Consider the following 21,323-nt stretch of genomic DNA (forward strand, 5'->3'; position numbering starts at 1 on the left):
AAGGAGAAGCCAGACCCATGTTTCTATTAAGGCTCAAATTGTGGAGGGACAACTGAGACTCAGACCAAGAAATCCATGAACCTGGCTGCTTTAACCTTATCTGTCTGACATACAGCCTCTAGTCACTTGTAGCTACTGAGAACTTGACATGTGGCTAGTCTGAACTGAGCTGTGCTGTAAACATAAATACACATCAGATTTTGAATATTTAATATGATAAAGTAATGTAAAATATCTCAATAATTTTTATATTGATTACAAGTTGTGATGACAATATTTTGAATATATTGGGTTAAATGAAATATATTAACATTGATTTCCTTTGTCTAATGTGACCAGAAAATTTGAAATTACATATGTGGCTCACATTAGTGACCCATATTTCAATTAGAAGGCCCTGCTCTAACCTAATGGGTTAGTTATCTTGAGGCTGACAAATTACAGACTACTTGCATGAATTTAAAATGATTATTCAACTAAGATGTTGAGCTACCCCTGTGTGCCAAGTACTTAATAAGGTACTAGGGATATTCAGATGAACTAGATACAGTCCTTGCCCTCGAGGGCCACAGGCATTCAGTATGTGCAGGGCGCTCTGGTCACAGAGTGGATGAATGCCTAGAAATAAAGGCTACCAAAATTTGGGTAGAAATCTTTCCAGACATTGAAGCATACAGATATGTACAAGCACACACACACACATATACACATAACAGATGTGTGAGATGTGTGTGTGTGTTTGTGTATGGATAGAGAGAGAAAGAGAAAGAGAGAGAGAGAGGGATAGATGGCATCATACTCCATGATAATCTAAAACTTGCTTTTTCTACACAACTTATCATGGACATTGTCCCACAAAAACAGAAAACATGGGTCAATATCATCATTTTATTGGCTTCATGATAAACATCATTGTATATATGTGCCAAACTAATTTTACCTTTTCCCCATCCTTTTATTTATGGACTTTTAGATTATTTCCAAGTTATTGTGAGCAATGCTGGAAGAGACAACCATGCTCACTTTTGTGATTAGAAATTTAGAATAAACTATGAGAAATGGGATTCCTGGTGAATCTATTTCTGGATACTCTTCTCTTCCACTGATACATCTTTCAAATCTAGTTTCAGTGTCTACTGTTTCCTATTTTCCACATCCCCTCCAAAATTAGTTGCTTTTGTCTTGGTAATTATAGCCATTCTGACAGGTGTTAGGTGATATCTCATTGAAGTTTTGATTTGCACTTCCCTGATGATTAGCCTATCCCTTCATCCCTGAGTTAGAATGAGGTCCATATTATCCTGTTTCTTTGTTTACTTGTTTTGGGGAAACTCTCTTTCTGTGGCTTCCTGGGAAAAGCTGCATGGAGAGTAAAAGTTTTGAGACTTTCCAAAACTGAAAATTTGTTTAGACTTCTCTCATTCTTAAGACTAATTTGCTGAATATAGAATTCCAAGAGGGATATCTTTTCCCCTCAGAATTTTGAAGGCAAATCTTTGTCTCTTCTGACTTTTAGTGTCATTTTCACTAGGTCCTATGTCATTATGATTCTTTATTATATGTAACTGTCTCCCCCTCTCCTGGAAAATTGTAGTATCTTCCCCTTTTCCCCCAGTTATCTAAAATTGCATAATAGTGTGCCCAGGTAGGATCTTTGTTTATTTACTATATTTGACACGTGGTGAACTCTTTCAGGTTAGAAATTCATGGATGTCCAATTATATGAAATATTCTCGGACTGTTTAATAATCTCTTCCCCTCAGTTTTCTCTACGCTTTCTTTCTAGAACTGCTATTAGATGATTATTGCACCTCCTGGTTTGTTCTACATTTTTTCTTTTTTTCTACTTCTCATCTCTATCTTTTTATCCTATCTGCAGGGAAATTTCCCTAACTTTATCTTCTAATCTTTCTGTTTTTTTCCCTTTGTGAACTTTCATTACCTGGGGTTATCAGAAGAGTTTGCTCACAGCACAAACACACGCTGAAAACATTAGAAATTACAGAAAGACTTGAGATAAGTGTCAGACAGAAAGATTAAGCAAGTCCCTGGGTCATCTGAGAAACATTAGCAATATGAAATCAAAGATATCAAATCTGTGTCAGGAATGAAGGATGCAAGATAAAAATGGAGACATTGGCACTCCTTGGTGTTGTAAAACAAACTTGCAACTTTATTCTCATATTTTTGAAGTTATAATTCTCCCTCTTGTCCCTGAGCCTCAAAAAGCAATCATTTGCCCAAATCATTTCAAGCCCTCTCCAGTCGACATTTTCCCTCTCATCAAGAACTTCCAAGTAACTGATGTGAAAAATAGTTCTTATTCATTCCTTTTTCACACCCCACACATTTCATTCCAGGAAACTGGAGCCACTCAGCACAGAGCTTATGTTATTTCTCTTTGTAATGCAAACTTAAACAAATGGATTTTCGTCTTTTTTCTTCAGTATTATAGGATGAGCATGTACTTACTGCAAAACTTAATTCCTTCTAGCTGCATCTTTATTCTACAACTTACTTGTCACTGCCATTTTCCATTACTTAACCAGAATGCATTCCTCCAACCTCTCCCTCCCAGACATGGCAACCAGCTACTCTTCTGATCTAACTGGTTAACCTGCTATGCCATCTTTATGTCTATTTACCAGGAAACACGGGACCAGAGACATCAATAATACACCTCGATATACAACAGCTCAGGCTTAATTTGTAGGGAGAATTTCATTTGCTGGTCATGAGAAGAAAAAATGTATACTTTGAGTGGGCTTGGGAAGGAGATGACATAAGGAGAAGACATCTTGATGGCGGGACCACTTCTTGGGAACTGTCACTCCTCCTATTGAATTTTTCATTTCTGCTATCAAGAGCTCTTTTTTGTACGTTCATTTTTACGAACTCTTGTTTTTATTTAAATAGATGGGAATATCTTCTCTTATCTCATGGAGTAAATTTATCAGCACTATTTGAATGTTTTCCTAATCTTGCATTGTCTCTGTTACCTCTAATATCCTTTTTCCAAGGTGTTCTGTTGTCATTTTTGCTTTTTATGTTAAAATATTTCCTTGTTGTCTGGTCATCGTTGGCAGTCTGCTCCCATACAAGAGTGAGGCTCTGAAAAGCCAATGGCAGCTCTGAGTGAGTGGGTGCATGTTGTTGGCAGGTGGGCTTCGCAGTAGGGTAATCTGACTGGGGAGTTTCTTTGGAGGATCCTTAGCATGGACTAGTTGGTCTCTTTCCTTGGAATGGCCAGTTTCCCAGAGAATAACACTTCAATCTCTTGTGAGAAGAGTGGGCGGGGAGCTGGAGATTTTTTCTGTTCACATATAGCTTTACATTCAATCCCGTCTCCTGTATGTTAGCTGTCCCTTCAACTGTGACTTGTGTCCCTAAGCATGAGCCTTTCTGTGAGCTTCTTCAGAGAGGGAATATCCAGTCTTCTGCTGGGATTGGCGGAGGGTAGCCATCCGGCTGCAGAAGAGGGCTCCACACTTCTGTTTCTATGTGGGCTTTCAGCCCATTCTTCTGTCTTCAGTCCCATCTGCCCTCCCCTCACCCTTACCAGAAAGATCCATTGTCTTTCCATTCTGAGCCTTTCTTGGGATCTGTGGTACAAAATGAGTTGTTCCTAGGCTTCCCCCACTAACATATTACATCTTTGTTTTCTCTCCTCTTTTAAATCCATTATCAGTTGTCCATTTGCTTTCTGGCTCCCAAAATATGTTGCTATCATCACTTTGTTTTCTTCATTCTTGTGAGTTTTATGCCTTCTGGAATTCTTTTAACGTCATTTAGTGGTGTCCTAAGGGAACAAGGACAAACCTTTTTCTGCCATGTTTAACTGGCTTTTTTGTATAACACTATATGAAGCTACACTAGGTAAAATGCACTGTGTTTTATTTCATAGATAGGATTTTGTAGAAACAAAGAACAGCACCCAATGTGGAAGGGTCGATGAGGAGCACAAGGCCTGGGATAGAGTCCACTGCTCCAGCCACACCTGCAGATTCTCGTCTAGTAAATGGTGACTTCACCACCCACACCCCACAGCCTGAACCTGTAAATCAACACCTCTAACTGGTAAGCCCCTGCTAATACTTGCTCCTTTCTGCCTCCCTCAGCCTGAGAGCATCCAGTGTGTCAAAGACCTCCTTTCCCCATCCTCATCTTAGTGATGAATGAATCTGCTTTCACAGGCAAGAACACTTTTCAAGAAATACAGTTGGTCTTCAGTTTTCACATATGACCTTGGTCTAACTCAACAAACACCTGCTGAGTACCCATTATGGACCAAGTTCTGTGTACATTGAGGGTTCAAAAATACAAAGGGCAGTCCTTTGCCCTTGAGGAGTTCAAAGTCTCATTTACCCCAAGACTTCTTGCTAATTCCCATGTAGTAATTGGGACTGGCTCCTGCATGGAGAAAGTACTGGGTGATGGCTGAGCAGCTGCTTGACACTAGATTTTTACTCATGCTAATCCTAGTTTCTTTCATTTTCTATATATAGACACTGAAACTAAATTATTATTGAAGGTCACTAGAATTGAAGGGCACCAGAAATTAGCTTAGATCCTAGTGTACAACAATGTAAAGTAAAAGTAAAAGTAAAATATCCACATTTCTCCTTAACAACAGCAACAAAATAACTCATAGCACCCCTGTTATTGGCGCATCATCTGTGCATGAAGTTCTTGAGTCAGGTCAACTGATGGGGGCTCCTGTGGTGACAAGTTTGTAGTAGGCTTCTTTTTGGGCCATCAGTTCCTCGTGGGTCCCCTTTTCAATCACTATCCCCTGTGACATGACAGCAATGATATCCGAGTTCTGGATGGTGGACAAGCGATGGGCAATGACAATGCAGGTCCGACCTTCTCTGGCTTTGTCCAGGGCAATCTGCACTGTCTGTGAAGAGAAGACAGAAAGTTGATGAAAAGGCACATGATTGTTCCCAGGTCCACCGTTGCAAGAATTCAATTTAATACCACCTGAATAATAATGCTATACTCAGGCGTCAAACTCAAAGGCTTGACATGAGAGAGAGGACTAAATAAGTATTTGCTGAATGCAATGCATTAATGATCTAAATTGCAGTCCACAGGCTGAGAAATTTCAGTGAAGCAAGAATGAACCAAACCATGAGGTCACTACGTAATTTTACAATACTTGACGGTCCGGTTTGCTAAAATGAAAGCAAGGAAACAATGTAGGTTAGCAATTAAGTGGTCATTCCTGATACTGTTCTTCATTGAGGACATTTAGCTCCCTCCAAAATGGAATCCTGATTTTTAAGGAGTTAATTATAAGTGGTAAATTTCATAATGCTCAAATGCATTTCCTTTCATGCAAACTGCGTATCAGATACTGCCTCTTTCTTTCCATTGCATGCTGTCTGCTCTGCCATGTAGCTTTAGAACTATAAGATACAAAATGCCTAACAGATGACCTGGACTATTTTACTTTACTTAAGAAAGCTAATTATTTGCTCTTGAAAAAAATGTCACCTAGCCTAGAGAATCTTAAAAACAGTTCTTGGGGCTGGCCCCATGGCCGAGTGGTTAAGTTCGTGCGCTCCGCTGTAGGCCGCCCAGTGTTTTGTTGGTTCGAATCCTGGGCGCGGACATGGCACTGCTCATCAAACCACGCTGAGGCAGCATCCCACATGCCACAACTAGAAGGACCCGCAACGAAGAATATACAACTATGTACCGGGGGGCTTTGGGGAGAAAAAGGAAAAGAAAAAAAAACCAATTCTTATTTTAAAGTTCATTTTTTTAAAATTTGAAACAATCCTATTTTAAATCACTTTCTCCAGATTGCTGTCTTTTGGTTCCACAAAGTATTGGCAATTCCTACTATTAATGAATTGGAAAATTGAAAATAGTGCCATTTTATAAGGATAAATCTTACAGCAAAAGAGTCATTTATAATATCTAAGACTTTAGAAAGTCAATACGTACCTTTTCACTTTCCGTGTCTAAGGCAGACGTAGCTTCATCCAGCAGCAAGATTTTAGGATCTCGTACAATGGCCCGAGCAATAGCAATGCGTTGTTTCTCCCCTCGAGAGAGCTGAGACCCCTGGGACCCAACATTAGTTTCATATTTCTGGAAAAAAGTATGGTTAAGTTTGAGAACCAGAAACAACCATGCTCCTACGCCATACGCAGCCCACATCAATGACCTCTCTGTGAATATAAACAATTTGTTGTTTTTGAAATTGGAAGTAGTGAATGAGTCCATCTATAAAGGATGTCAAATCCATTTAGGAATATAAGAAAAATATGGAGTTTGTGACCTTTCATGTTTGGAAACGAGGGGACATTATAGCCCCTCTCTGCGTTTCTTTTAGGTTTATATTTTTAATCTCTTTCTCCCTGACTATGAGATCCTCCCTGATTCGAGATTCCCTGATTTCCAAATTCCTATGTGGAAGATCTTTCCAAGACATCATTCTGGAACACAAGCCTAGGTTCGAATCTCTACTCTGCTGCTCACTAGCTCTGTGATCATGAATAAATTATTTAAATTTATTTGAGCTGTAAACTCATCAGAAAACTGCAGATATTAATAACTAGTTCACATATTTGTTGTTTTAGATGGAATTATGAGGGAAAATCCCTAGCTAGATGCCTTGCATAGCTACATAAGTAATAGTTAACATTCATGGAGTATTTACTATGCCTTAGGTATTGTGCTAACTATTCTAGCCAGATTACCATGGAATATTCCCAGAAATCATTTTCTCCCTATTTTATAGATTACAAAACTTTGGCACAGACAGGTAAGAAAATTGTGCGAAGACAAACAAATGAATGTCAGCGAAGGTGAAATGTAAATCCAGGTGTGTCTAGCTTCTGAGCCCTTGCCCTTGACCACTCCTCTACCTGCCTCCACAACAACGTCTGTTCCCTGCCCCTACCTCCCTTGGCTCCTGACGAATGCTCAACCAAGGCAGGTGAGACTCATGACACCATACTTCATCCTTTTGGAGAAAAAGTGCTCAGTGAAGGCTATTATGGGTAAGTCTGTATGAGAAAAAAAGCAATAAACCAACTCTAAGCCAGTGTCTTCCAGAAAATGAGTAGGTGCTCAACAAAGATTTTTGGAAGAAATCAGTTTTCCAGGGAACACACAGCTTTGCTTTTCACTCAGGATACAGCAAACAGTAATTTCCACATGCTTGTGGGTTAGGCTAACCAGATGAGAACTGGGCTGAGCCCAAGACTAAGGAGCCTTTTTGAAAAGAACAAAGAAAAAAGCCCACCACAAACACCACAAAATCTATAAACATGATCACTTACAAAAAAAAAAAAGCAATTTTCCAGTGTTATTTAAAAGAAAGAAGTGGAAGAGGTAAAAGGTAATATTTGGCTCCTAAAATTCAGTTTCCATGTCTTAATTTTCCTTGTGATCAAGCACCAAGAGACACCCTTGGTGGATGACAAAAATGCAGAGTCAACATTGTGCTTGGTTCAGACTTGGCTCTGGAAAAGTGAGATGCACCAAGGCAGACGCACCCTCCCCCACACGCACGGTCTAGGCTGCCAAGGAATGAAATAACGATGACGACAATGAGAACAGCCGCAGCTGTCTTCCTGTGGCTATTATGTATATTCTTTCATTTGAATGTTATTTTTTACATTTTGCAGATAATTGAGTCTCAGAAAAGATAAGTAATTGTCCCAAAGTTAGTAGGTAGGTTAGCAGGTAGTAAGTGGCAGATCTTGGATTCAAACCAAAGTTTGCTCCAAATCCCAGGATTCTTTTCCACTATGCTAGGCTGATGCTCAATGTAGTACTGTTTGACGTGCAAGTTCTATGCGTCTTTTGTGTCAGGTAATACAATATTTTCCAAAACTAAAGAGTATGTTGATGAAGGACTTTTATTTTGCTTAAAGACTGAGACAATCTCAGGCACTAGGAAATAAATTGTGTGGCCTTTGATTATCTCCTTGAGCCACAATCATAAGACCTTTTGGTCATTCTACTCTCTCCCTCCCCACCCGTCATAGAGAACGACTCTGACTTGGTACTCACCTCTGGGAGTGACATGACAAAGTCATGCAGCTGAGCCTGCTTTGCAGCTTCTATGACTTTTTCCATGGGAATATCTTTGGTGTTGTCCCCATACTTGATATTGTCCATTATGCTACAGGCAAACAACACCGGTTCCTGGGAAACAATTCCAATGTTCGAGCGGAGAAACTGGACATTCACTTTTTTGCTGTCATGCCCATCTATCATCTGCCAATAGAGGTGACAACCAGGGCATTTAGTTTTAGATTCCAGCAACCAGGAAACTTTATATTCTAGAGTTAGTGCTCTGCAGGACATGTGCTTTGCTTAAGAGACAACAATCCCAGAGCTTCTGGAAATAAATGATGTTGCCTTTGACCCCTGAAGGTGGTGTCTCTCGGGAGCGGTGTCGAAGTTATGATCAGATTATGGATGTGTTTGTCTCACAAACTCTAGCTCTACAGGTGGCACAAAGGACAAAGTCACTTGGGACAGTATTTAGTTAAAAAAACTTCCCCTTCTACTTCGTTGCAGCGCATCCTGTAAAGTAACGTAGAACTGCTCAATTCCGAGACTCCACGGGTTATGAAACAGGTTTTTCTGTATAAAGCTATGGGACAATATAAGAGTCAAACCTGTTTCCTTGATTTTACTGATACTAACCTCTCAATAATTGACACAATACACCCAAGTAAGACAGCAGTACATTTATTCACTTAGCCAATCAACAAATATATATTGAATTACCTTCCACAAAGACACCATGCTAGGCAGTCTCTTGTCTACCATATGAAGAAAAAATAATCTCTGTTTTCTAGGGACTCATGGTCTAGTTAGGCAGTTAAGTACAGGAATTCAAATATCTACCATTTGAGCTGTTTAACTTAAAAACCCTAGAATAGTAAAGGTGCAGCATGTCTAAGATACTACTGTAAAGTATCGGCCCTATGATTTCAGAAAAAGATTATGTTCAATGATGTCAACATATTATGTTTTAGATAATTTCTCAGCAATGGAAAAAGCAAACACTATTAGAAAAAACGTAAGGCATTCCTCAGTAACGATTAGCCCTTGCTCATCTTCCTCTACTCATTTTTCATAGTACTTATAGACGATGCGAAGCAAAATTTAATACTTAATTGAATACAGTCATGTGCTAAATCATGTTTCGGTCATTGATGGACCACATATATGACAGCGATCCCATAAGATCGGTACCATATAGCCTAGGTGTACAATAGGCTATACCATCTAGGTTTGTGTAAGTACACTCTGTGATGTTCACACAATGATGAAATCACCTAACAACACATTTCTCAGAACCTGTCCCTGTTGTTAAGTGACACACGATGTACTGGAGCAGTTTGCTAATTGTTGTACATGTGCTAGTATTTTAAGCTCCTGAAGACAGAAGACATGTTTCATGCTCCTTAGAATCTCCCACAGGGCCTAATGCAGTACTGCACATCACAGGTTCCAATCAAATGTCAAAAACGTTGAATGCCTGCATTTGGTAGCTTCCTTAAGAGGAAAGAGGATTTTTAAAAATTGCATAAAAGGTGGTATTTTCCTACTTAAAAATATTTGTAGAAATGTTTTACAATGCTATAACAAAATATATTGTATCTATGAAATGCAAAGAATCACCATGATTTCTTCATGGGCATTGCTTCCTACCTATGACTAGAACATTCACTGAGCACATTGAGAAAAGTGTACTTAATACATATGTTATTGTTGGAGACGTGAAACATGAAGGATTCAGGTCCCTGTGTGTCACGTGGTTCACAGTCTACCCAGGTGATAGACATGACAGATCTGACATTTTGGGAAACTGGACCCTCTCCTTTGCAGGGATCAGACCCCCATGTGCTTTCTAGGTTCATTAATCACCAAATACTTTCAAACAAATTAAAATCTTTAGAACTAAAATTAATAATAGAAGTGATCATAAATTACAGATCATCAACTTTTACTCCTTATTTTCATAATTTCCTGGATTCTACCAATAACTGTTTGCTCGTTTCCTTGCTTTGCTTTATAGAAGGGAATCTGCTTGTCTCTTTCAAGTTTCTCTCAGCTTTTCTCTTCATAGTGTTATCCATCCCCATTGCAGTGAAGATTATACTATTCAGAAAGGTCTTTTTCAAAATATTAGGATTAAACAATCATCAAGTATAGAGCAGAATAAAACATTTTCAGACTCATGCCTCTGAATCATTTCTTAGAAAACTACTTGTGGATGCACTCCAACAAAATGCGAGTGAAAGCCAAGAAAGAGAAAGATATGGGAACTAGGAAATAATGGATCTAATCCAAGAAAACATGGCAGGAAACTCACAGGGTGACAATTGTTCAGCAGGTGCAGGTTGTAATTAGTCCAGGCAGTGGCAGAAATAAGGGAAAGAAGCAGGTCTCTCAGAATAGGTAGCAAGATAGAGACAATGGAAGAACATAAAGATTTTATAAAAACAGAGAATGCAAGAAAAAAGAAAGTCTTTTAGAAAAACAAGAAAGAAAATGTAATGCTAATATACTTCACTACTTGACTATGGGATGAACAATATTTACATAATCATAATAAAAGTTGTTAACTGATTTTCAACTTTTAGAATCAGCCTACAGTGAAAGCATGAAAGACAGTAAATGTTATAAACAGAATGTAAGCATTTTGTATTCTTGACAATATAAAAGTGCAGTTATTAGGATTTGAGAGGTAAAAGGAGAGAGGAAGAGGTGAAAATAAAGGTAGAATTGCTAATATTCTCATCTTAAAAAGTGAGAATTCAAGAGATGTTATTTATAGGTGTTAGAAGAGAAACAGAAGTGTGTTAGTTAAATTTACAACTAGAGGAAATGTAAAAAGTGATATATCTATAGTGGGAGGAGGTGGGTAAAAGGATAGGAGAGATGAGGGTCAGCTAAATTTCCATCTCGAGAATAAGTCAACAGAGAGTATAAATTTGTTAAATTGTGAAAGAGCAGTATACACATATTATTCAGAGACACTGAGATAATCACTGGGAGATCTAAAAACATCAAGAGGTTAAAAATAGTCTCCTTTGAGCAGAAAAATGGGGGGGGTTGGAAATGGTACAATAGGTGTTGCTTTTTATTACAAATCTTTCTTATTTTATTCTGCACTCCTCTGCATATATTATTTGGAAAGAAAGAAAAGACAAGAGAAAAGAAGAGAAAGAAATGCTGTAGAAATAAGCAATGAAGCAATCTACCAATTTTTCAAATATCTTCGCCAAGTTTTATGGCACATGACTACCGATTTGAGTTCCTTATATTATTTACATTTAAGCTTCTTGAATCAGGATTGTCTCAGATTTTTCCTACAAAAGCCTCTTTCTTGCTCGTTTATCATTGTGTTCCTTATCACCCCCACTTTTTCCGTTCCCAGTCATTAGTTTCCTGATTAGTCTGCACTTTCTGCTCCATTTACGGGCAAGTGAATGCTTCTGTTAAATACACATCTCCCAGCTTTACAGTGTGCCCAGTTTTCTTTGCCTAACTGGTCAGCAAGCCATCTGGAACTGGGAAGAATATGATGGTAGAAATTGTGAGGTAGAATCAGGTCAACTAGCAAATGACTGAAACTGGAAAATATCCATGGCAAGCACTTTAGAATGAGTCCAGCAAGGCACAATCTTGAAGACCACTTTTAGGGGTTGGAGATACTCTGCAGAAAGCAAAACTCTCAAAAGTATTTGCATTCTTACCACCTTCCCTCGGTCAGGATCATAGAAACGTTCCAACAGTTGAATACTGGTGCTTTTGCCACATCCACTGCTTCCAACAAATGCCAGTGTTTGCCCTGGACTAACCGAGACTGAGAGACCATTCAGAACTTGTACATCAGGTCGAGAAGGATATGTAAATTTACAGTCAACAAAGTCAATCTGCCCCTGGAAGTTGTCCTGTGGATGGGAAGATTGGAATTACATATGACCCTACTAGAATCTAGAATACTGAAATTGCACCTAAATCTGAGTTTTAAATCCCTGCTTAAGATACTCTCAACACCATGCCTCCAAAGTGCAAAGTATAAAGACGGCGATTTAATGGAATGGTATTCTATTGCCTATTCTGGCAGGTGTGGAATAGAGGGAGGCTTGAGCAATGAAATTAAAGATATTTGATCTCTAATTCCTATTTTAACCTAAGGGGATTTCCTTGTCTTCCATTTGTTGACATTCTGAATGGAAGAAACTAGCTAGAAGATATGATTGCATCACAGAAGCAAGTAGCTGTTCAGACGCCTACAGCTCTGCTCCCCCGAAGATTTGAAATGATAGCGTTACACTTGGAATGACTTAGAAAGTTTCTTGAGTCCTGTATTGCAAAGGTGAATCCCTTCAGTTGTACTCCTGGAATCATGAATTCCAGAAATAGATAGACATTAAATAGACCACACAGAGACTTTCCTTTCATTGAGCTGAAGGAGAAACAGGTCATTTGACCAATTTAAAAAGATTTGTGAATTGAATTTAGCTTTGCTAGGGTTTAGGTTTGTTTGGCTCTCTCGGACACACTGGGATATTAAAAACTAGGCAGGAAAGATTAAAAAACATGTGTGGGGACTATCACTTAGAAGAAAAGATATTTTGTTGAGATCAAATTAATTTTCTGGGAGTCCACATGAGCTCAAACTTGAACACAGATAATCATGGATTAAACCAATATTATTGGGCAGGAAGAACTGGTTTTTCTACAGTCCATACAAGAACATCAGCAGAAAACATGGTGGTTGGTAGGTCTCAAAAGATGTCTAGCTTCATACATTCTGGAACCAAGTGTGTTTTTTTGTTTGTTTGTTTTTTGAGGAAGATTGACACTGAGCTAACTGCTGCCAATCCTCCTCTTTTCGCTGAGGAAGACTGGCCCTGAGCTAACATCCATGTCCATCTTCCTCTACTTTATATGTGGGACGCCTACCACAGCGTGGCATGCCAAGCGGTGCCATGTCCGCACCTGGGATCCGAACCTGCGAACCCTGGGCCTCCGAACCGGAACGTGTACACTTAACCTCTGCGCCACCAGGCTGGCCCCCAAGTGTGTTTTATATTACACGGAATTTAGCATTCACTGGATATCGTTGCCTTATTCAAATGCCAGCTTTATGAATAATTTTTAAAGCTAATTTACTTCATTCCTTTATAAATCTACTGCCTGTCCATTCTGAGTGAGTACGAATGAACCTATATACTGTAGGAATTTAGAAGCTAAGTGGTATTATGTGACCGGCCCCAGTGGCTGCTCTGCACACGCACACACACACACACACACACACACACACACACACACAGTGCAACTCTCCCTCACTGTCCTCCTACCCCGACCTCAGTACTTACCCATTTTTCACCGGCATTGCTGTATACATTGATTGGCGGTTGTCGGTCCAGCAGTTTAAAAAAACGTGCAGCTGATACTTTAGCTTTGGCATAACTTGGGGTGTAAGAAGAGGCTCTTCCAAGAGCTGTTGCGCTCAACACAACTGAAGAGATCACCCTGCAAAGGGACAGACACCCAGGTGGAGAGGGGCGGGGTGTGGTTATGGGATGGGCTAAGAGGCAGGAGTTTGGGGCTCTAGACAGGGTTCTGAGCAGCCTTGAGCAGGTCACCTTAAACTTGTCTGGGAATGCGGGGTTGGAGAGATGAGCAGTTTTCAAAAGTTCTATGAACAAAGGGTGAGGGGAGGATTGAATAAGAGGGGCTCAGATGTCCAAACCCTGCTTCAACTACAATAGACTCTTTTTTTAATTTGTTTGAGAAAAAAAGACTTCTTGGGAAAAAAAAAAGGGGGGGCTTAAAAGATGATTAAATTAGGGTGATTTTTTACAATGCTAACATTCTTTGAATCTATGATAAGTGTATAAAAGATAATGATTGGTGATAGAAATATCAATTCTGTACCAAACATGCATATCATTCATGCTTCAGACAGCATGAGAAAGATATAATTGCCTGTATCCTTCTACTTGTCCTAGCCTCTAACTATATTCAACATGTGCATAATTAATGAGCAAATGAGTGAATGCATAAATGAATGATAAACACGATGAGAGAGAGTTCTGTTGCTGTATAGACTATGATGCGAAGGGCATCCTCCAAAGGTCTCCACCTGCACTGCGTGCGCATAGGACCTCGCTCGGTGGTGGTGGGGGCAGTGTCTCTGTGTGTTTTACTGCTCAGTTCATAAGCAGGAGTTGTTTTAGGCCAGACGTGCAAACCCAAACATCTCCAGAAGCCCAGACCAAAGCTTAAAGCGATGAAAAACATCTGGAATGAAATGGGAAATGGTAGAAAGTGATCTTTCAGTTTTTAGAGAGAAGCAGAAATTGGGAGTTTTCCGTAGTCTCCCAATCTTCACACGTTGGCAAATAATTCTTCAAAAATGTTTCATAACCGAAACAAGTAAACAGTTTGTGATTTCTGATTTGGGTTTGTGGCTCTAAATATGCAAAACTTTAGAAAAAAGACTTTCCTAAGTTGGGGTGGGTGTAGTGGGGCAGGAGAAAAAATGTCTTCATCTTTTTAGAAGAAAGATGGAAAGTAAGAAGACAGAATTCATGGCTTGAGAATGAACCCAAAAGAATAGATTTCTGTTGGGACCACTTTTCCTAATGCCCTCCAAAGCTTTCTCAGACCATCTCCTCCTCACCCCTCCACCATCCCCACTCCACCACACCACACCCATATACATGTGCACCCAGTCCTTTGGCACCCTGACACCCTACTTCTCTCACCTCTGGAGCTCAAAGCTAATTTTATTAGAACAGCCTCCAGCTATAAGAAAGGAACATAATTCCCCTGTAGTGGCCTTTGCTGTCTCTACCTAGGAGAAGTCAGCTGGAAACATGCCCTCTTTGCAAGAAGTATAATTCAAATAAGATAGTTCTATGAACCATCTCATTCAAGGCTTCTAGATTTTGTTCAGCATTTAACCAGTAAGGTAGATTGTCAAAATGGTTAATTAATCCTATTACTCTGTACACACCCCTTTGCAATATCACTTTTTTACTTCTCTGTGATATTGAGATTTATAATAAGAAACATATATTTGGTCTTCAGTACCCATTCCTAGCACAGAGCTCCTAAACCTTAGGAATTTCATAAATTTGGAGAATGAGCAAGGTGTCTTCTTTTATGCTAATGAAGTGACCTTTGGAAAGAGGGTAGGCAACCTAAGGATGGGAGCCTGTTGCCAGGGGAAGCAGCCATATGATTAGAGGGGTGGAACTTTCAGTCCCACCCCCACCCCCACCCCACCCCCACCTCCAGGGAAGAATAGGGTGTCTGAGGGGTCTGAACTGGGTAGGGTGGGGAGTCTTGTAGGACTGGGCCCTCAATCTGTAGGATCTGATGCTATCTCCAGGTAGATGGTGTCAAAATTAAGTTGAATTATAGGAGATCCATCAGGTGTCAGAAGTGTTGTGTGATAGCCGTGTGAGAGTAAAGGAGAAATGCACATCAGATGCTTTCATCAAAAGGTGGATTCCATTTCTCTATTCTTTAAATCTGGGCTTGGTAGTATGACTTTCTTTGGCCAAAGAGATATTAGAAAATGTGATGCATGCAGAGACTTGAAAAGTGCTTGCACATGGGGCTTGCTCTCTGTTACATTTGGAACTCTGAGGACATAATGTGAAGAAAACAAGTTCAGGTGAGCTGGAGAAGCCACATGGGGACAGAAGCCCCTCAGAAGCCTGCCTGAGTTGGCCCAGTCCAGAAGAACCATGCTGACAACTCACAGACTCTTCAGAGATAATAAATCCCAGCTGTTTAAGACACCAAGTGTGGTATGGTTTGTTAAGCAGCAAAAGCTAACTGATAGAACCAGGCTATTTCTCCCTAGAGTGTTGATCTTTTATGATCTTGGCTGGACAGACCTCACCTGAACACATAGCTGAAATGGAGACCCTCATTGAGAATTAAGTAGCCTCCATATCTGTAGGAAGCAGAATTCGCAACAAACACTATGCATTGGGAAAAACCAAAGCAGAATCCATAAATATTCGCTTTTCGAATAGCTGTCTTGAATGGCTTCTCCAGCTCAGTCTCAAAGGCTCCAATAAACTGCCTCTCCTTTCCAATTCCAGCAACAGTGCGGATATTACTGAGGGCTTCACTCGTAATCTGGAGAATGAAAAAGAATCTTAGGTCGAAAAAAGCAGAAATGACTACTTTTGTGACATCAGCTGTTAAATGATTAGATCTGGAGCAAATGGCAGAATGTGGTGCAAATCAGAGAAGAAGGCATCATCTGGGAACACAACGAAGTTGCTGGAGATCAACCCAACTGCACTATGAGTCAGTTAAACTCAAGTTCTACTTAATACTAACATGGCTTTGTTGCCTCCACTTGTTGTAGAAGAGAGAAGGGAGAACAAGGTACATGTGGTTGTCCTTAAAAGCTTTTTAGCTTCTTTCTGAATTCATTTGGAATATCTAAAATAGTTTCTTTAGATATCTTCTGAGACAAAAGATATTTAATAATATAAATTTAAAATATTATATGATGTACACCTGAAAGTTATATAATGTTATAATCCAATGTTACTGCTATAAAAACAAAAATTAAAATTAATAAATTAATAAATAAATAAAATAGATTCTATTTTCTTAAAAAATTAATCTGGCAAATATTATATGAGATAAATTAAAATTAAGTGTAAGGTTTATATTTTAGTCTATACTATGAATTTGTGTATTTGTTTCAATGCACACTCTAGGGTAAATAATTGCTGTTTCTCAATTAGGATCCTATCCTAATAAAAGCACAAAGGTGGGCTACTTCCTACCATTGGCATATGAAATCCTTTTGGCTTCTTCCTACTTTGGCAGTGTTCACATTCCCTCTCTTAAAAGAGACAAAACTTAGATTATAGTAAATTTGTTAACAGAGTGAAGCTGTATATACATGTGTGTGCATGGTTTCTTATACCTAATAAATGTCTGTGCCACCATCCCCTCGTTTACCCCTGGTAACTAGATAGTAAGTAGAACATACTTTTAAAAGTGCATTTGGAATCTAAAACCTAAGTGTATTTGAAACCTAAACTGTCCTTCATGATTCTATTTAGGAAAGATATTTGCCACAAGTCTAGCAGATACTAAAGTGTGAAGATTAAAAGTGTACGTCATTACAAAGGTGATGGTTCCTTTCTGTGTGGCCAATATGACCTGGGGAAATCATTAAGCTGAAAATGCCAAATAGACAGAAAACTGAACTATCCACTCTTGCAAATGAAAAGACACCAAATTGGGATATGGAAAAAATAACTATTTGAGTAGAAATTGAACACATCACTCTCTGTATTTTCTCCACTAGCTGTCCACAGCTACTCAAACTCATAGCCTTATAGCTTTATTGTCACAGCCTTTGGGTGGAGGCACATATGAAACGGGCTGGTGGGAGGTCGCTAATCATGGATGTTTGTAGGCTAACAGTTTCCTTAAGTCTGTTTGTACTACTCATTCTTAACAGTTTGTCTGACAGCCACTCAACCATAATAGTCTGAAAATTGGGTCTAAGATTACCTGTCCCGCCATCTCCAGAGCCTGCTTGTCTTGAGAGGCAAATCCTGTCAACATTCTGGTCTGTACAGCTCCCGATAAAGCCAAGAAAGGGAAAAAGCACACTATGACCAGGCTTAGCTTCCAGCTAAAGGAGAAAGCAATGATCATGGCCACAGTGATGTTAGTGAAGGAATTGACCATCATCCCAATTTGTGAGCCGGCAGCCTGCAAAGCAAAAGCAATGAGCCAATCTCAGACACACAGTCTCTTTTACCAAGTACTGTTATGTGAAAAGGCTATTTTATACCAAAAAGGTAGATTTAAAAAAATTATTGTGATAAAATATATAGAACATAATGTATATCATTGTAGCCATTCATAAGTGTACAATTCAGTAGCATTAAATACATTCACAGTGTTGTGTAACGATCACCACCATCTATACCCAAAACTTTTTCATTGTCCCCAACCAAAACTCTTGTACCCATTAAATAATAACCCCCCTTCATCCTCTCCCCAGCCCCTGGTAACCTATATTCTACTTTCTGTCTCTATGAATTTGCTTATTCTAGGTACCTTATATAAGTGGAATCATACGATATCCTTCTGTGTCTAGCTTATTTTACTGAGCATAAAGTTTTCAAGGTCCATCCATGTTTTAGCACGTTTCAGAATTTCATTCCTTTTAAAGTTAAATAATATTCCATTGTATGTACATACCACATGTGGCTTTTATTCACTCATCTGTTGATGAACACTTGGGTCGTTTTCACCTTATGGCCATAATGAATAATGCTGTTATGAACACTGGTATACAAATATCTGTTTGTGTTCCTGCTTTCAATTCTTTTGGGTATATACCTAGGAATGGAATTACTGGGTCATATGGTAGTTCTATGTTTAAAGAGGTAGGTTCTTTTTCTATTTTTTAAAATTTCATTTATTAATTTATTTATTTTGCTAAGGAAGATTCACCCGGAGCTAACATCTGTGCCAATCTTCCTCTATTTTGTATGTGGGTCACGACCAAAGCATGGCTGCCAGTGAGTGATGTAGCTCCACACCTGGGAACCAAACCCAGGCTGCCGAAACAGAGCATGCTGAACTTAACCACTAGGCCACAGGCCCGGCTCCTAAAAAGGTAGGTTCTTTTAAATAATGAACTCCTATAATGCATTTGAAGGCTGGATTAATGAAAGTCCGTTTTATTCACAGCTTCTTGGGAGCTCATCTAGCGACTAATCTCATTTCATGAGTGTCAGAGTTAGAGAAGTCAGTCTGAGATTAATTCAGCCCTAAGCATGGGCTGCCCATGTGTCAGGTACCTATGCATTTGGCTTGCTTGAAAATGCCCAGGCATTGGGCTTATGGTAATATTTCTGATTATTCAGTGAAGATTTATGCTTGCTCTATAGTTCGAGTTTTGAAATTCATACAAGACTGTTATAAGACACTACATTGATTCTCGTTGAACTTAGCCTACTCACTGGCACAAAGCTACATGCTGACTTAATATACAACTGTTTAGTCAACACAGATGGACAAAATGGATTCAGTCCCAATGTAGGTGGATGTCAGACCACTGTGATAACTATTATATATACTAATCAAAAATATTCGATGATTCCAAGTCTTCATTTCAGTTGCAGCTATGCAGATGTGACCAAAGGTTGATGCCTTGTGAGTAGAAAACACTTGGATGGTTACAACTAGAGGACTACTTGTCAAAATTGTAGAGACTTTAACGTTGTTTAAGACAAAGAAGATAAAACAACCAAAGGTAAGGTGTTAGGTAATCACCAGTGCCAAGGCAGTGCTGTTCAAGAAGAATCTGCAGTTTCACACTGTATTGAAGACTCAAATGGAACAGGAACCCTGTGGTCCAAAGAATTCCCATGTGTTGGTACTAACCCCCTTGAGGACAGGAGTAAAAAGCTAAATTAAGAGTTTACTTGTACGCCCATGTTCATAGCAGCATTATCCACAATAACCAAAAGGTGGAAGCAACCCAAGTGCCCATCTACAGCAGAATGGATAAACAAAATGTGGTCTGTACACACAATGGTATATCATTCAGCCTTAAAAAGGAAGTGAAATTCTGACACATTCTACAACATGGATGAACTCTGAAAACATTAAGCTAAGTGAAACAGGCCAGACACAAAGGGACAAACATTGTATAATTCTGCTTATATGCGGTTCCTGGAATAGTCAAATCCATGGAGACAGAGTAGAATGGTAGTTATCAGGGGCTGGGGAGAGGGAGCAATAGGAAGTTACTGTTTAATGGGTACAGAGTGTCTATTTGGGATGATGAAAAAGTTCTGGATATGGATAGTGGTAATGGTTGCCTAACAATGTGAAAGTACTTAATGACAGAATTATACACTTAAAAATGGCTAAAACAGTAAATTTTGTTTTACCACAATTTTTTCTTTAAAGAATTTCTGGTTGGCAAGGACTGTCAGGCATTTCTTGAATGTCAGGCAGTATTTGAAAAACAGCTGTGCAGTTATTCTTTGGGATATCATTATTTTGTTTTCTTTTACATTTTATTTGATTGATAACTTAAAACCATTTTTATTAGTTAATTTCTGTTCTCTTATCAATTTCAGGAGCACTACACATATTAGAGTTATTAAGTATATTAATTCTTGTTACAAATGTTTTCTTAGTTTATCATTTGTCTATACAAAAGTTTTACATTTTTATGTAGTCTGACAAGTCTGCTTTATGGTTTTCTGTCTTGCTTAAGAGACTCTCCTCTATTCCTACAATTACTGCTCTACTCAAAAGTGTTTGTAAGTTCTAGTAATGAAATAAACAAGCAAATAAAATAATTGGTATAAATATTGAATAAGAAAGGAAGAGATAAAATTATCTTTGCACATAATTTTTGCATATTAAAAAACCAGACTATGTAAATTTTTTTAAAAATTCTAATAAGAGAATTTGAAAAAAGTGGACAGCTATAAGATAAATATGCAAAAACTAATAGCTTTAGTCTCAACCTACAAGATTCACTTAAAAATAGAATTGAGCAAAATATCCCATTCAAAATAGCAAAAAAAAAAAAAACCCATAAGAAAAAATGAACAAGATAGAGGGATATATTAACAAAACTGTAAATCTTGCTAAAAACCAAAGAGTCCTGTTTGTATGTCTCTCTCGGAAACTTTTAATATCCCCACAAGAGCAATCCATGGGTGTGTTTAATCAGCATCAAAATGAAATTTTTGAAGAAGCGAAGATTATTTTAAAGTACACTTAGAATAATTAATGTCCAGGAATAGATAAAAGGGGAAAAATTTGAAGGGGAAAGTTATTGTGAGAGGAATCTGCCTTACCAGATAATAAAAGCTTATCATAAAGCCACAGTAATTAAAACTGTAAGATTCTGACATAGAATAAATGAACTTGATCAATGAAAGAGAATAGAGAACCCCCAAATAGTTCTAAGTGTACATTGGAAGTTGATATTCACTACAAGCAGTAGGATTTCACATCAGTGGAAAATGGAACCTGTATTAAATCCTTTTGGAATGTTGTCTATCCCGCTTGAGGGAAAAAAAAGCCAAATTTCTACCTTATACAATCTTAAGATAAATTTGACCTGCATTAGCTACCTCACTTAAACAGCAACTACAACAAAAATATTAGAAAAACTCTTAGAAACTTTTGTTTTTTGAAGGGTTAGTAAAATTTTTGTAAGATGGTTAGATGCTACTCTCTGAATTCTGGTTCTAGTGAAGAACCTGAAAAACCCCCTTGCAGACTGAAGG

The 21,323-nt window shown here is 38.6% G+C and overlaps 1 protein-coding gene across 5 annotated transcripts in view; it reads right to left on the reverse strand.

The window, feature by feature from the left end:
• Positions 1 to 2,564: 2,564 nt before the first annotated feature.
• Positions 2,565 to 21,323, reverse strand: part of ABCB11 (ATP binding cassette subfamily B member 11) — an 86,911-nt gene continuing 68,152 nt past the window's right edge. For all 5 annotated transcript variants that reach the window (XM_014860545.3, XM_014860538.3, XM_070508059.1 and 2 more), the window contains 7 exons: positions 17,563 to 17,766; positions 15,917 to 16,158; positions 13,374 to 13,530; positions 11,742 to 11,939; positions 8,035 to 8,241; positions 5,956 to 6,102; positions 2,565 to 4,900 (listed from right to left, as the gene is read on the reverse strand). In XM_014860545.3, the coding sequence (XP_014716031.2) occupies positions 4,700 to 4,900; positions 5,956 to 6,102; positions 8,035 to 8,241; positions 11,742 to 11,939; positions 13,374 to 13,530; positions 15,917 to 16,158; positions 17,563 to 17,766 (1,356 nt within the window). In that variant the 3' untranslated portion in view covers positions 2,565 to 4,699. The remainder of the gene's footprint in view (positions 4,901 to 5,955; positions 6,103 to 8,034; positions 8,242 to 11,741; positions 11,940 to 13,373; positions 13,531 to 15,916; positions 16,159 to 17,562; positions 17,767 to 21,323) is intronic.

The sequence above is a fragment of the Equus asinus genome, chromosome 4 (genome assembly GCF_041296235.1).
Source record: "Equus asinus isolate D_3611 breed Donkey chromosome 4, EquAss-T2T_v2, whole genome shotgun sequence".
NCBI classification, from domain to species: domain Eukaryota; kingdom Metazoa; phylum Chordata; class Mammalia; order Perissodactyla; family Equidae; genus Equus; species Equus asinus.